This window comes from Leucoraja erinacea, chromosome 4 (genome assembly GCF_028641065.1).
Source record: "Leucoraja erinacea ecotype New England chromosome 4, Leri_hhj_1, whole genome shotgun sequence".
In the NCBI taxonomy this organism is placed as follows: domain Eukaryota; kingdom Metazoa; phylum Chordata; class Chondrichthyes; order Rajiformes; family Rajidae; genus Leucoraja; species Leucoraja erinaceus.
The window spans coordinates 80,278,418-80,293,848 of record NC_073380.1 but is presented as its reverse complement, the minus strand read 5'-3'; the positions used below and the strand labels follow the sequence as shown (position 1 = coordinate 80,293,848).

Genomic DNA, 15,431 nt, shown 5'->3' with positions numbered 1-15,431 from the left:
TGATTGGCAGTTTCATTATCCATCCATCAATAGAAATAATTTTATCAGGATAAATCACAGCTTGGTTTGGGAACAGCTCCATCCAAGACCACAAGAAACTGCACCAAATTGTGGACCATCACACAAACCAACCTCCCTTCCACTGACTCAATTTATACTCACGCTGCCTCGGCAAGGCATAATCAAGGACGAGTCGCAACCTGGCCACTCTCTCTTGTCCCATCTCCAATCAGGTAAAAGGTATAAAAGTGTGAAAACACACACCTCCAGATTCAGGGACAGTTTCTTCCCAGCTGTTATGCGGCAACTGTATCATCCTATTGCAACCAGAGAGCAGTGCTGAACTACTACCTACCCCATTGGTGACCTTGGACTACCTTTGGTTAGACTTTGCAGGCTTTACCTTGCACTAAACGTTATTCCTTTATCATATATCTATACTCTGTAAATGGCTCGATTGTAACCATGTGTTGTCTTTCCGCTGACTGGATAGCACGCAACAAAAGCTTTTCATTATACCTCGGTACACGTGGCAATGAACTGAACTGAACTGAACCATCTCACTCAAACTCAGCTATCCCTGTCCCTGATCTCTTATGCTCGTCAAACAAAGCCCAACATACAGTAAGGTCAAGGAACATTATCTCGTCTGACCTGGCATGTCCTAATAAGTAATTCAACACTTTCAGATAACCAGCCTTTCCAGACTGTCAGAGAGATTCTCAGCAGTGACTAAATGGATAAATCATTCAAAACTAGATATAAGCAGGACATCTGATCTGCTGTAAAATTCTGAACAGTAAGTGGGCTTCCTGAGTGGACCTGGATAGCCATGTTAAAGGAGGTAGTGGAATAATGAATAAAAAATAGACACATCATGCTGCAGTGACTCAGCAGGTCAGGCAACATCTCTGGTGCAGATAGACACAAAATGCTGGAGTAACGCAATGCGTCAGTGCATCTCTGGAGAAAAGGAATAGATGACGTTTCGGGTCGAGACCCTTCTTCAGACACTTCCTAAATGTCTCTGGTGAACTTGGAAATGTGATGTTTGGGGCAGGGTTCAGACTGATGGCGAGGGGAGAGGGAGTGAAGAAAGTTGGAAGCGAGGAGGGGCAGGACAAGGCCAGGCAGGTCAGAGATGGTTACAGGTGATCGGCAGATTGTTGGGACTAAGGCCAGAGGTGAAAAAAAGAGACAAGAGGATCGCAAATTGTGAAGTTGGAGAAAAGCATCTAGGTTGAAAGGGAGGGGGAGGGGAGAAATAGGTGCCAGTTCAGGTGGGGCTCAGGGAAGAGGGTAGAGACAAGGGGGGAGGTTGTAGTCTGAATACTGAATGTCATTCTGGCATTGACACTGAGAAATTATTTGAACATTTAATATGACAAAGTAAATGACTGAAAACTCTTGGGGTACAAAATCCAAATGTTAAACGGAATAAATGTTAGATGGCCATGGATATCTGTGTAAGTGTGGGAAGGAACTGCAGATGCTGGTTTACACTGAAGTTAGACACACAATGCTGGAGTAACTCAGCGGGTCAGGCAGCATCTGTGGATAGAAGGAATGGGCAAAGACAGGTCTTGACCCGAAACGTCAACCATTCCTTCTCTCCAGAGATGCTGCCTGTCCTGCTGAGTTACTCCAGCTTTTTGGGTCTATCTTCAGACTTTTATAGACTTCTGTTTCTGTGTAAAAGTATATAAACATGACTGACCTGCCACCTTTCGAATCAATTCCGTCTAATTCTGCAATAGGTCTGTTTCCTTCTCTGAAGTAAGAATCCCCAAGGAATACCAGTGAACAGATGAACCTGATGAACTATCATCAGTGGTGGTAGGAAGAGTGGGAGCTGGCAGTGGTAGGGGGTTCTACCTATAGGTTAGAATATCAAGAACGTGAGCAAATATAACAAGGAAGGATCGCAAAATCAGCATCATTGCCAATCAACAATCTCATTCATCATCTTACTCATCTTGTGAATCTGTGGAATTCTCTGCCACAGAAGGCAGTGGAGGCCAATTCCCTGGATGCTGAGTTACTCTGGCATTTTGTGTCCATATCTGTCTAACATATCTCCACACATCTGATTCACACATGCCATAATGGCGATTCAGCAGCAGTGATCAACTAGAGGATCCACTCATTGTTAGCTAGGAAATGGTGACACCCTCGTGTAAAGGTGCATGGATTCTGATCGAAGTGAAAGGAGAGGGGCACAAAAAGCATCACGCTCACAAATCATTTATTAATAACCTTCTGAGTGATTTGGATGTTTGATACAAACATCTTGTTGTTCATTGACAGATACAGTTCAACAGACTGACTGGATTTTCCACGTGTTGCAAGATGTTTTGTGGCACAGATACTGCTGGTGACTGTCATCATTGAAACCATGCCATGTAAACGATTAAAACCTAACTTGCCAAGGACACACGCGACCATCCCCAGGTCCCACACAACCTCCTGCCTCACTGAGCTAAAGTTTCATCCAGACAGCCACTCAAAACCAACCAAACTAGGCCTGGAAAATGCCTAATATGCTTTTTGCCAAATAGTCAAATATGACTCTACAGATTATAATCCAGAATATTTGCCCTGATTTTACGATCTTATGATACTGATTCAGAATTCTATCTTGAATTATTGCTCCTTGATATCTGCAGAACTCAGCCTGAGACATGACAGGAGGCCAAGAGAGCCCTCCCCACAATCCCCCAACACACACACAGCAAATACACATACTCTAGCACACACCAAACACACACACATACACGCATCCCACACACGCACGCACACACACATCCCACACACGCACGCACACATACACACAGGGCCGGTCCTAGGCCGATTGGACCGATTTTTCCAAATTGGGCCCCGCGCCCAAGGGGGGACCCCGCGTTAATTTTCCGTATTTCGTATGGAAATTCGTAGAGGAGTGGGGGGGAGAGGGAGAGAGAGAGAGAATTTGAGAGAGAAGAGAGGAAGGGGGAGAGAAAGGGAGAGAGAGAGAGGGGAAATTGGAGAGGAGAGAGAGAGGAAGGTGGGAGAGAGAGGAGAGAGAGAGAAAGAGGGGGGAGAGAAAGTAGAGGGAGAGAGAGAGAGAGAGAAAGGGGGAGAGCGAGAGAGATTCTCCCTTCTGCTCACCACTGTTGGCTGCCCTTTGTGAGGCGATTGGAGACCAAAACCAGTTACCCTTTAGATCTCCCTCTCCCTACCTCCCACTACCTCCCTCCCCCTCCCTCTCCCTCCTTCTTTAGAGAGGGGGGGATGATGAGGGAAGGAAGGGGGGAGAGGGCGGAGGGGAGAGAGGAGTGTGCCTTGCTTGGTGGAGAAGAGGGATGTGGGAACGCTGTACGCAGGTGGTGACTCACTCTCACACTGGGATCCCCCCTGTCATTTCGCAGTTTATCTGACTCCCTGCACCACCCCCCCCCCCCCATGGAGCGAAGGAAATATGCAACGTTTCGGGTTGAAACCCATCTTCAGACCCGGCCCAAAACGTTGACTATTTCCTTCGCTCCATAGATGCTGCCTCAAGCCCTGTCCCACTGTGCGAGTTCACCCAAGAGCTCTCCCGAGTTTAAAATCTCTGTGTAGCATCTCTGTCCCTATCTTCAAATTCCCACTTTGAAATAAAATACAATTTTCGACTTAAACATTTCGCAGCAGGATCGCGATTAGTCGATTCCCGGGCATTTTCAATCGTCGTTCGATTCAGTGTACTTTTCACACCTGGTTGATGTAGTTTTAAAAAATATATACAGTACGTTACAATAAATAGTTTCAAGCGTACCTGGTACTAAACGCACAAACATTAAGGTGGTTACTGATGTTGCAAACTGTTATTAATGAATATAATTTCAAAGTGAAATAGGAGATTTCCGTGGAAAGAATATTTAACCAGAATATAAGGTGAGGTTGCTGCAAAATGCTCATTTAAAACAATACGCCGTCAACTCAGGATTGTTTCTTAGCCCTCTGACAGGTGTTTCAATCTCACCTCGTAGCTCGTCGTTAATTGATTCATAGCTATTAATTTTCATTCCTGGTCCGTATCGAACTTCTCCAAATGCAAACACTTCTAGTTACGCTTCTTGTGTGCTGGTAAGGGGGGGGGGGGGGGGGGGGGGGGGGGGAGATGCTAGGATAAAATACCATATATTTGCATTTATATAGCGATCCTGCTGCGAAATTTTAAAGTCGTGTTGTATTTTATTTCAAAGTGGGAATTGGAAGATAGGGACAGAGATGCTACACAGAGATTTTGATAGGAAGGAAACATTACAGCAGCTGAGTAAAAGATCGGTCAAATGAAGATCGGGCGAGGGGGATTGGGGGTGGGGGAAAAGTATGTATAGCTTGGGACTTGCCTAAATGAGTACTGAGATGGATTATCATTCCACACCAAATTTCTTAGACAATGATACCTTTTATGCAATTATCACAATAGTTTGTTGGATATGGATCAACCGACTCTGTATGGTACATGCTCGTAAATTAGTAAAACAAATGTTCTTCTTTAAGTACTGTTGTTCCTGGGATGGGGGTGACTGATAACAAATAACCCACATTCTGTATTTTGTCATAATGTGGCTGAAACAATGGCATATTTTGTGATATTTATTGAGATAGAAAGATACAACTGAGTTTGGGCAAGATATTACCTTGCAACATTCTGTATGTCTGATAGATATTAGAAACATAGAAACATAGAAACTAGGTGCAGGAGTAGGCCATTCGGCCCTTCGAGCCTGCACCGCCATTCAATATGATCATGGCTGATCATCCAACTCAGTATCCCGTACCTGCCTTCTCTCCATACCCCCTGATCCCCTTAGCCACAAGGGCCACATCTAACTCCCATATTGTGAAATGGAACTCAGAAATTATGGGAGGATTACATAAAACTACAATTCAAAGGTAATGAATATACAGAGTATTCTTATTTCCATCATGACTATACAATAGTGATATAAGACACCAGGTCCTACTACGGTAAACTCACGAGCTACTACGGTATGACTACGGGTTAAAAAGTATCAAATTTTGACATCCTGAGTATATTTTACTCGTGGACAATTTTCAACGTTGAAAAATCTTCACGAGTCCACGTTTCCCAAGTACCTGCCATTAGCGCTAAGAAATGGCATGTTGGCCTTTATAACAAGAGGAATCGAATATTGGAGCAAAGAGGTCCTTCTGCAGTTGTACAGAGTTCTAGTGAGACTGCACCTGGAGTATTATGTGCAATTTTGGTCCCCTAATTTGAGGAAGGACATTCTTGCTATTGAGGGAGTACAGCGTAGGTTTACAAGGTTAATTCCGGGATGGTGGGACAGTCATATGCTGAGAGAATGGAACAGCTGGGCTTGTACACTCTGGAGTTTAGAACGATGAGAGGGGATCTCATTGAAACATATAAGATTGTTAAGGGCTAGAGGCAGAAAACATGTTCCCGATGTTGGGGGAGTCCAGAACCATGGGCCCCAGTTTAAGAATAAGGAGTAAGCTATTTACGACGGAGACGAGGAAACACTTTTTCTCAGAGAGTGGTGAGTCTGTGGAATGCTCTGCCGGAGGAGGCAGGTTCTCTGGAAGCTTTCAAGAGAAAGCTAGATAGGGCTCTTAAAAATAGCGGAATCAGGGGATATGGGGAGAAGGCAGGAACGGGGTACTGATTGGGGATGATCAGCCATGATCATATTGAATGTATGAGGATATGAAAGTGAATTAGGTGCCAAATTAAACTTCTTTTTATGCTTTACCTGATGGGATAAATTGCAGACTTGATTTTTTAAATCTCAAAATTTTGTAACTTTGCTAGAGAACGTACCTGCATCTTGGAGGCCGAAGGTTAGGTTGTTAGCAAAGAAAGATAGACTTCGTTATCCCTCAGTACAGCAACATCAAGAACGGTGTTGCTGTACTGAGATATAGCCAAGTCTATCCCTCATTGCTAGCAGCTGATGGGAAGCGGCTGGAAAGTGGGAAGCGGCTGTACAAGGACAGCGCTTCAGAGCGTGTGGGGGGGGGGGGAGTTCCTTTGGTTGAGATGGAGGGGGTCGTCCGGGAATCATCCAGCTCAAGAGCGGGTCAGTGGGCGGTGGAGCTTACTCCATATGTCATGGTGAGTAACCTCAATTGATCCCTTGTTCGCGCTGACACAGGATCAAGCTCCATTGCCCGCTGTGATGTTATGAATCACCCGCTGACCCACTCCGCTTTGCTCTTGAGCTGGTCCCCTCACTGTTCAGACGGAGAGCACTGCCAGATGTGAGCTGGCCGGCAGAAGGTGCTGAGATGGTAGTCGGTTCCGCTGTCCGGTGATGGAGGCTGCTCGTAGCCACGCGAGCTGCTTCCCTCCCCGGCCACAATGCGGTAGCTCCGTGCCCGGAGCGCCGCGGCAGCGGTGAGTGAGTGTTACTGGCATGAACCCGACCCCCTCCTTCTCAACGCTCCCGCAACTTTATCCCTGGCTATACTGCCCACATGCTGTGAAAGGAACTCTCCCCCCGAATTGTCATGTTACTCACGACACGTGACTCATTTATAATTATTTATTTATATTTCTACGAAAATTTTTCCCAATTGGGCCCCGCACCTCCTAAAGCCGGCCCTGCACACACATATACCACACACACGCACACACACATATCCCACACACGCACGCACACACACACATCACATGCACGCACACACACATCAAATGCACGCACACACACATCGCACACACACGCACACACACATCACACACATGCACATCCCACACACGCACGCACACACACACACACATCGCACACATCGCACACACACACATCACACACACACACACACATATCAGACACACGCATCACACACACGCACGCATGCACACACACACACATCACACGCACACACATCTCACACACGCACGCACACACATCACACACACTAACATACACCCCAAACACATGCACACACAGACACACACCAAACACACACACACACACATCTCGCACACGCACGCACACACATATCACACACAGAAAATACACACACACTAATGCACACCCCAAACACACATGCACACACACACACACACACGCATCCCATACACACACGCGCGCACACACACACGCACACCCCAAACATGCACATACACCAAACACACACTCACACACACAGACACACCAAGCACACACATCCCACACACGCATGCACACAAACACGCACACATACACACACATGCGTACAAACCTAACACACACGTCAAACACACATACACACACTCACACCAGAACACACACACCAAATGCACACACACACAGGCAGCAAACACTCACCAAACACACAGTGCACACACACACAGCCCCACTCACACACACACACACACACAAACACAGACACACAAACACAGACACACACACATACTTTCAAAGGGGCTCACACACACAACCATGCCAACCTACAGAGATTAAAGGTCTCTGTATGGCTCTAGACAGTGTAGTCCCACAGCTGTGGCTAACCAGCTACGAGTTTGTGTACTGTGACATGCTTTTTAGCCACATGGAGTCATTTGTGGCAGAAACTATACACAAAACTAGAGAATAGTAGGTGAGGTATGGTATCTTGGCCTTCAAGCCTGCCCCACTATTTAACATGATCATGGCTGATCTATGCAGGCCTCAACTCCTCTGTCCATACCTCTACATCGCTCTATTTCATAATCTATCAAGGTGCATTTAAGTCCTTCTAATGATTCAGTACCCATCACCCACCAGAGTATTTATATATATTAACTATATAAATAGTTAACAAACACTTTGCAGCGTTGGTAACCACGGAAGCATTCATTATAGTGTGAAACACTCACACTCTGCATTGGTTTCAATAACTTACCCACGAAGGTAAAGAAAAGTTTACTTTCAAATGCAGTATCAATGGCCATGTCATATGTCAACTTCCTTATTATTTATTTTACTCCGACTATATGTTTTTTCTCTCTTGTTAATTTCTGTAAGGTGTCCTTGAGAGTTTGAAAGGCGCCCGCAAATAAAATTTATTATTATTATTATTATTATGTCAAATAACTGCTTATAAATTTCATTCCAATTTTCAATCGAAAATAGAAGTCACAACATGATTAGTTTAGTTATTAATTTAGTTTAGTTTAAAGATACAGTGCAGAAACAGGCCCTTTGGCCAACCGAGTCTGTACCGACCAGCAATCCCCTGACCAGCACACTAACACTATCCTACACACAACAGGGACAAATCACACCAAGCCAATTAACCTACAAACCTGTGCATCTTTGGAATGTGGGAAAAAATACAAAGATCTCGGAGAAAACCCACGCGGTCACGGGGAGAATGTACAAAGTCCATACAGACAGCACCCGTAGTCGGGATCGAACCCACGTCTCTGGCGCTGCAAGTGCTGTAAGGTAGCAACTTTACCGTCTGCGCCACTGTGCCGCACACTGGAAACATCAGACACATGTATCTTTCTCACCAGGTACATTTTGACCTGGTCAATTACACAGGACCAGGAACAACATTGGAACAACATTGCCGTACTGGGCTTCACAAATGTCATCATTTTCATAGTAAAAGACAATTAACCCGTAACGCTCCAAAGCACACTATTTCCCTCTCAGACCACTCAATGTCATTGCTCATTTACTGTGGAGACACAAGGATCTGCAGATGCTGGAATCTTAAGTAAAATGCAAAGTGCTGGAGGAACTCAGGAATGCAGGACTGCTGGAAGGGTCCCGACCCAAACCCAAACTAAATCCATGCCCTCCAGATGTACTGCCTGATCCACTGCATTCCTCCAGCCCGTTTTTGTTTACCTTATTTATTGTGTCTGATCTTTCTGAATCCAAAGTATGGCAAAATCAAAAAAGCTTTGGCACAAAGAATTAAAAATGCAGATTGTCTGCTAATCATACTTTTCCACACTTTAGCCAAGAATTAAACTGGAGATCCATAATGATTATATTATCCATCTTATCTCTTCAGTTTAGTTTCAATTTAGTTTATTGTCACATGTACCGAGGTACGGTGAAAATCTTTTTTGTCGCGTGCTAACCAGTCAGCAGAAAGACAATACATGATTACAATTAGGCCATGTACAGTGTACAGATACATGATAAGGGAATAACATTCAGTGCAAGGTAAAACCATCAAAGTCCAATCAAGGATAGTTCGAGGGTTCATTGCTGCTACCATGGTCTAGCCACCCAGTGGAACCTCTAAAGGGAGTTAATTAATAAAATTCCATGTTTTACACCAATTCCGTTTTGTGGTGATGCTAGATTCTGATCATGGGGCACCAAATGCCTGATCAATCCAAGATGGAATTGTCTCCCGACCCCTTAAAAATCAGGAGCAGGCAGCTCGCTTGCGCTCAGCCCTGGCCCCCTGTGGCGACTGTGTCAGAGTTTGGAGACAGTGTGAATCCATGGGATAGATGTCTAAAGCAGATGCTGGAAACTCATCAGTGAAGGCATTATCCATGTCCACGAATCTAGCCACATTGTCCCATAGTTACTACAGTTTAGTTTATTGTCAGGTGTACTGAGGTACAGTGTAAAGCTTTTTATTGCATGTTATCCAGTCATCGGAAAAACAATACATGATTACAATTGAGCCATTTACAGATACATAATAAGGGAATAACCACAACTAGAGAACAGTCCTGAACTACAATCTACCTCACTGGTGACCTTTGCATGGTAAAGCCAGTGACATCCCATCCAAGGTTGTCTGAGGGTCACGAGTGAGGTAGATTGCTCTCTAGTTGTGGTAGGGTGGTTCATATCTCCTGCAAGGCGTTTGAGAAATGTAAACACTCTGCTTGCGTTTAATTCTCCCTCCTCCCACTTTCGCATCTCACTGCTGGGCCCCATCTGTCTTTGTGAGACCATCGTCCTTCTGCTGGAGAACCTCAACCTATTTTTAACAAGAGTCCTCTCCACACCTTCAACTTTACATGGGAGAGTGTGATAATCTGACCTGGTTTTGTGCTTTTCCTTTCACAGGGACCAAAAGGTGAAAACGGTGAACAAGGACCAAAGGTAAGCCTCTGTTTATATGTCAACGTTACAGTCCAACTATTGGGAGAGGGGGAAGGCTTACATTCATGGGGCACTGTTCGTGATCTCACAAACCACTCTGCACTACAGAGACTCTTCCTCAACAAGTAGTGTCTACCATTATACAGTGATCAGAAGGTGTTGAAGAGCATTGGCAAATGAATTGTGCTATGGATGCATATTCGAGAACATTGAGGTTAGAACTTGATAGGTTGTGCTCATTTCTGACATAAACCTTGTCCAAAGTTATCAGTTCACCATAGGACAACCCATGACCAATCTGCGCAGCTGTCGTTTCCACTTCTGGTGGTGCTTCCCTTTTTACATGAAGGCCTATTATTATGAAATTATGAACCCCCATCATTAGGAGCTTAGTCCCTTTAGAAAAACCCAGACAGGAATCAGTCAGTAATGTACCATAAAAGATTGGATCCATCCAGTTAGAAAACTTTAATAGGGCTGGCACAACCGAACCAAGAGCATAGAGGTATATTCTATGTTATCGCACTTTGACATCCACTCCCCACACATTAGGGGCAATTTTACACAGGCCAATTAACTGACAAACCCACGTATCTTAGGTATATGGGAAGAAATCACAGCACTCAAAGAAAACCCATGTGGCTATGGGGAGAAGGTGCAAACAGCACACGGGCAGCACCCAAGGTCAGGATCGAACCTGGGACTCTGGCGCTGTGAGGCAGCACCTCCACCAGCTGCACCACTGTGCAGTTGATAGACCTGCTGTATATTTACTATGGATATTGTGAATTCTTTTTGAAAAGATATTCTGGGGAGCAAGGGGAAAGACGCAAGTCTTTGGAATGGGATAGCAAAAAACCTTCTGTTTCAGAGCTCATTGAACCAAGACTGATCATTATGTGTGGATGCCAACTAACAGGAAATCATTTGCTTTCCTAACCACTTGTTGCACCAACCTGCTAATGGTTTGTAGTTTGCACTAAAGCGGACCTAGACTCTAACTTCAAGTAACCCTTGCTTTCCATCTCTCCATCCCTCCCCCATCCTAGTTCTCCAACCAGTCCGACTGTCCCCCTGACTAAATGTTATCTCTGTATTCTTTGTTGTCACCTTCTCCTAGTTAACAATCATCTATTCTACATTTCCCTTGAACCTCATCCTCTTTGATGTCTCATTTTCACACCTTACACTTCCTTATCTCTGTCTCTCCCTCTCCCCGATTCGCAGTCTGAAGAAGGGCCTCAACCCAAAACATCACCCATTCCTTCTCTCCTTCAGAGATGCTACCTTCCCAGCTGAGTTACTCCAGCGTTTTGAGCAAGAGAATGGAGCAGCTGGGCTTGTACACTCTGGAGTTTAGAAGGATGAGAGGTATTCTCATTGAAACATATAAGATAGTAAGATTAAACGAGAACTTACCAGTTTGAAGTTTGATCTTTATTTTATGAGGAGTTACGATGAGGGATTACGTGAAGACCCCGTCGAGCACGCATGCGTAACATTCTTCAAAGCAGCGGTGTGAAATCACAGACAACAGTAGATGAAATAAACATAGTAAGATAAGAAGAACTAGAATACCAGTTGACCTTTATGGTAGCGGGCGGGAGCGGAGGGCACGTAATCCCTCATCGTATCTCCTCATAAAAGAAAGATCAAACTTCAAACTGGTAAGTTCTCGTTTAATCTTACTATTTTACTTCGGAGTCACGTGAGTGACTACGTGAAGATTTTAAAGATCTGTGATTTCATGCCGTGGAACGAGTCCATGCTTCACTCACTGCCTTAGTTGACCAGGGGAGGAAGTATGTTATCGTATTCAGACATGAATAATGACAATAGTAACCTCCCTCACCCGGGAGGAACTATGAACAGAACTTAACATAGAGTTTCGTAAATACCCCCGATCTGGTAATGGGTTAGCACTAAATGTGCGGAAAATTGCTAGATTGACCATCCTGCAACCGCTAGGATGTGGTCCCGCTAACTTCCATAACCCTGCTGCTGAGGTTGTTACAGCCTTGGTGGAGTGATCTGAAATGTCAGTATTTACTCCTGTATAAGCCAGACCCATAACCACCTGAAGATGGTCTGAAGTGATACCTTCTTTAGACGCTAGATGTAACTAACAATATAGCTAGTTCAGAGTCTCTAGGCTCTAGTGATCTAACATTCTGGTGTAGATGTGTGACCATACACAATCGAAGGTTCATGGGATATGTGGACATCTAGTTTGAGATCTGGTGCCCCTGGTCTATATGGCTTGACTAAGTCATAACATAAGTGTTATTTAGCCTGCAGATATAATCATCCTATCCAGTCAACGTTTATATAATGACTAAACCCATGGTGCTGCATGCAGGGCTATGAGCAGAACCACTTATAAGTGAGTTAGTCCAAGGACAGGGATGTAGCTGGAGCCCTTCAGCAATGCGACGTAGCACAATGTTAACACCCCATATCTCTGCGTCCCTAGGCCTGGGAGTTTTCGAGTTGCAGATTTCCTTCATAATCTAGAGCTCAGAGGGTGACCCCCCAGAGTGGATTCTACTCCTTTCAGCCAGTATGATGAAGCACTTAGGTATATGGTAGATGGCACTTTAGACATCATGATTTGTCAAGCCCTCATATGAGCCTGAACTACAAGACGTCAGTCATCCGTGCCGAAAATGTAATATAATTATAAAACAAATACCTCCCATCTCCTTATGAGGAAATATTGATTTAAAGAAATATATATTTTTTTGGTGCTATCCCTGCGATCTGCAACGAGCACGTTCATGGTTGGTTTAACAACCCCAGCCGCAGGAACGGTCTTCTCAGTCTCTGTAAGTCAAAGAATTGATTATATCATGCATTATATGATTATATGATTATATGAGGACGGTTTCCCACGCCACGGCTAGACCAATACTTGTGTCTAGAATAACCATATATGGTTATATCATTCCCCACATCAGTGGGAACCATGGCTGGCTAAGCCCAGCAGGCACTATAAAAATGCCTGAGGCGGGAACTTGCTGAATTTTGCAAACCCGTCTGATGAGGCAGAAATGGAGGAAGACATAAAAAATTATTCCTCCTTAGTGTAGCTAGAATGTAACCAACGCTACTGATATGCCACATATTTTCCACTGGTGATTGAGCCTGGATGCAAGCTTGTTAATCTTTAATGTTCACAATGTATTTTAATACTTTGTGATCCAACACCCATATTGTGTACCGTAATGAGGTTTGGGTAAACTATCACCGGATATTTTGACTTGTTTGCACCCATGTAAACAGACATTTTCCACCACCGAAGTTCAACTTGGACTAGAGCATGCAGATTAGGTATATTCGCATAACCTTTAATCCACAGAATGCACCCAGTGTCTATAGGTAGTTGATACCATGTAACTGAGGAATTGGTAACTCTCCCATCCACATCTGTAACTAGATGGCATGAGCAATTTCTCATCCTGAACAATAGCATCAGTTTGTAATTTAACTGAAGATTTGCTGATTTAGTGGAATAGTATAGAGCTGGTAACAATGACCACATGGTACTTGAGTGCTTACTTCTTTTGCATGCTGTATAGTTCTGATTGTGCAAAGGCCTAAATAGCACAGCTGTAAGCCAATTATACTTGATGAACAGAAGGTTGGTTGATCAGTTTTGTTACGGCCTTCAATTAATTCCAATCCCTTACCTCAGGGAGAAGTCCCAGACGATTAAATGGAGTTAAAGGTAATCCCAATCATCAATAATTTCAGTTGGTATCAACTTAAATTTATCTGGACAGATGAGAACCCAATTTCTCAAATGGGTTTTGTGGCTGATACAGCTAACTTAGCAAAAATACAGCACTTAATCTCATCCAGATCGTTTTTAACAATATTTTTTAACTCTTAGCAGCCAAAGCACTCATTTAGTAAATAACCTGGGAGCTGAAGTTACCCTATTTTGCAATGTTTTAACTGTATCATTGCCCCATCCAGTTAAATTTCAGATATTTCCGGTGCCCTGTGAATGAAGCTGACCCCATGGGAATTAATAATCACGAAGTTTCAATGTCTATACTGCACATGCGAGTTGGGCTTGTTGATAATAAACAGGCCTCATAATAGTGAGCCTGCCTAAAGAGGCAACTCCATCCATATTCCTAGACTGTCTCGCTTGTACTGTGCAGTATAAACTAAACTCATCCAACCTTCTTGTAAATGGTCCACAACCCCACATTTCGGAAAGAACCAGACCCACCTACCGTCATGGCTACCGGTGGTTTTATGGTAAGCCCAAAAGGCCCCTGATGTGGGTTCGATTTCCATCCTTGATTGGAGCGTAGGGCTGCTGGTGTATGTGGACCCATGTCTTTCCAGGTGCATGGTAACTCCCAGCCGGCACCTGTTCCTCGGACATGCTTCGAATTCAGAGTCAGTTGCCAACTGACTCCTCGCACTCACCTTCGCAGAAGTGAGTTTTGTAGGCAGCCCTGAAAAAGGGTGCTGCCACAGGCTCTCGAGGAGACCTGCGCTGATATGGCCCTCCCTGGCCAATTAGGATGGGTAAAACGTCCGAGGACGAACCCATATCAGAGGGGCCCTCCTGGCCTGACTTCAGTCTAGGCCTTTCAGTCTCCTGTTTTAGCTCTTACCTGCAGTCTTCTGAGGTTCCGTGGTCCCCGCAGCCAGGCTTCTTCCTGCAGTCGGCATTCCCCATGGCCCTTGTAGTTGCGACCTAAAATGCTGGCGAAACTCAGCGGGTGCAGCAGCATCTATGAAACTTTGTAGCAGGGATCCTTGTGATGTCGGGAGCCGGGATTTCCCCTTTGAATGCTCCCTTGGTTTTGGGCTTCCCCCAAGCCGGTGTGGCTTAGTAAACGGGGTTTCCCTCGCAGTCCCTGATAAAGGACTTCCCCACGATTCTGTGGTCGGCTTCAGATATCCCCCCAATCCGCCGCCAGGATTCCCCCCCCCCCCCCCCCGGCGTTTCATTGTAGAAGGGAGCTAGGTGGCGCTGGGGTTCTGAACTCGGACCTCCAGCAGGAGCTCTGAACGCTTCCTGCTGTAAAAAAGAGACCTGAAAAAGTTTAAAACTTACCTTCAGAACCGAGCTGTTGGAAGCAGAGCTCCAACAGCCTGTCGTTTGCGCAATGCAAGAGACGACATGTCGCGCGTGCGTGCTGGACGGGGTCTTCACATAGTCACTCACGTGACTCCGAAGTAAAATTGTTAAGGGGTTGGATACACTAGAGGCAGGAAACATGTTCCCGATGTTGGGGTGTCCAGAACCAGGGGCAACAGTTTAAGAATAAGGGGTAAGCCATTTAGAACGGAAACAAGGAAACACTTTTTCTCACAGAGAGTGGTGAGTCTGTGGAATTCTCT

At 44.9% G+C, this 15,431-nt stretch overlaps 1 protein-coding gene across 4 annotated transcripts in view; it reads left to right on the top strand.

The window, feature by feature from the left end:
* The window catches only part of LOC129696582 (collagen alpha-1(XVIII) chain-like), a 294,981-nt gene that overhangs the window by 214,375 nt on the left and 65,175 nt on the right, over positions 1 to 15,431 (top strand). For all 4 annotated transcript variants that reach the window (XM_055634627.1, XM_055634629.1, XM_055634628.1 and 1 more), the window contains one exon: positions 10,029 to 10,064. In XM_055634627.1, the coding sequence (XP_055490602.1) occupies positions 10,029 to 10,064 (36 nt within the window). The remainder of the gene's footprint in view (positions 1 to 10,028; positions 10,065 to 15,431) is intronic.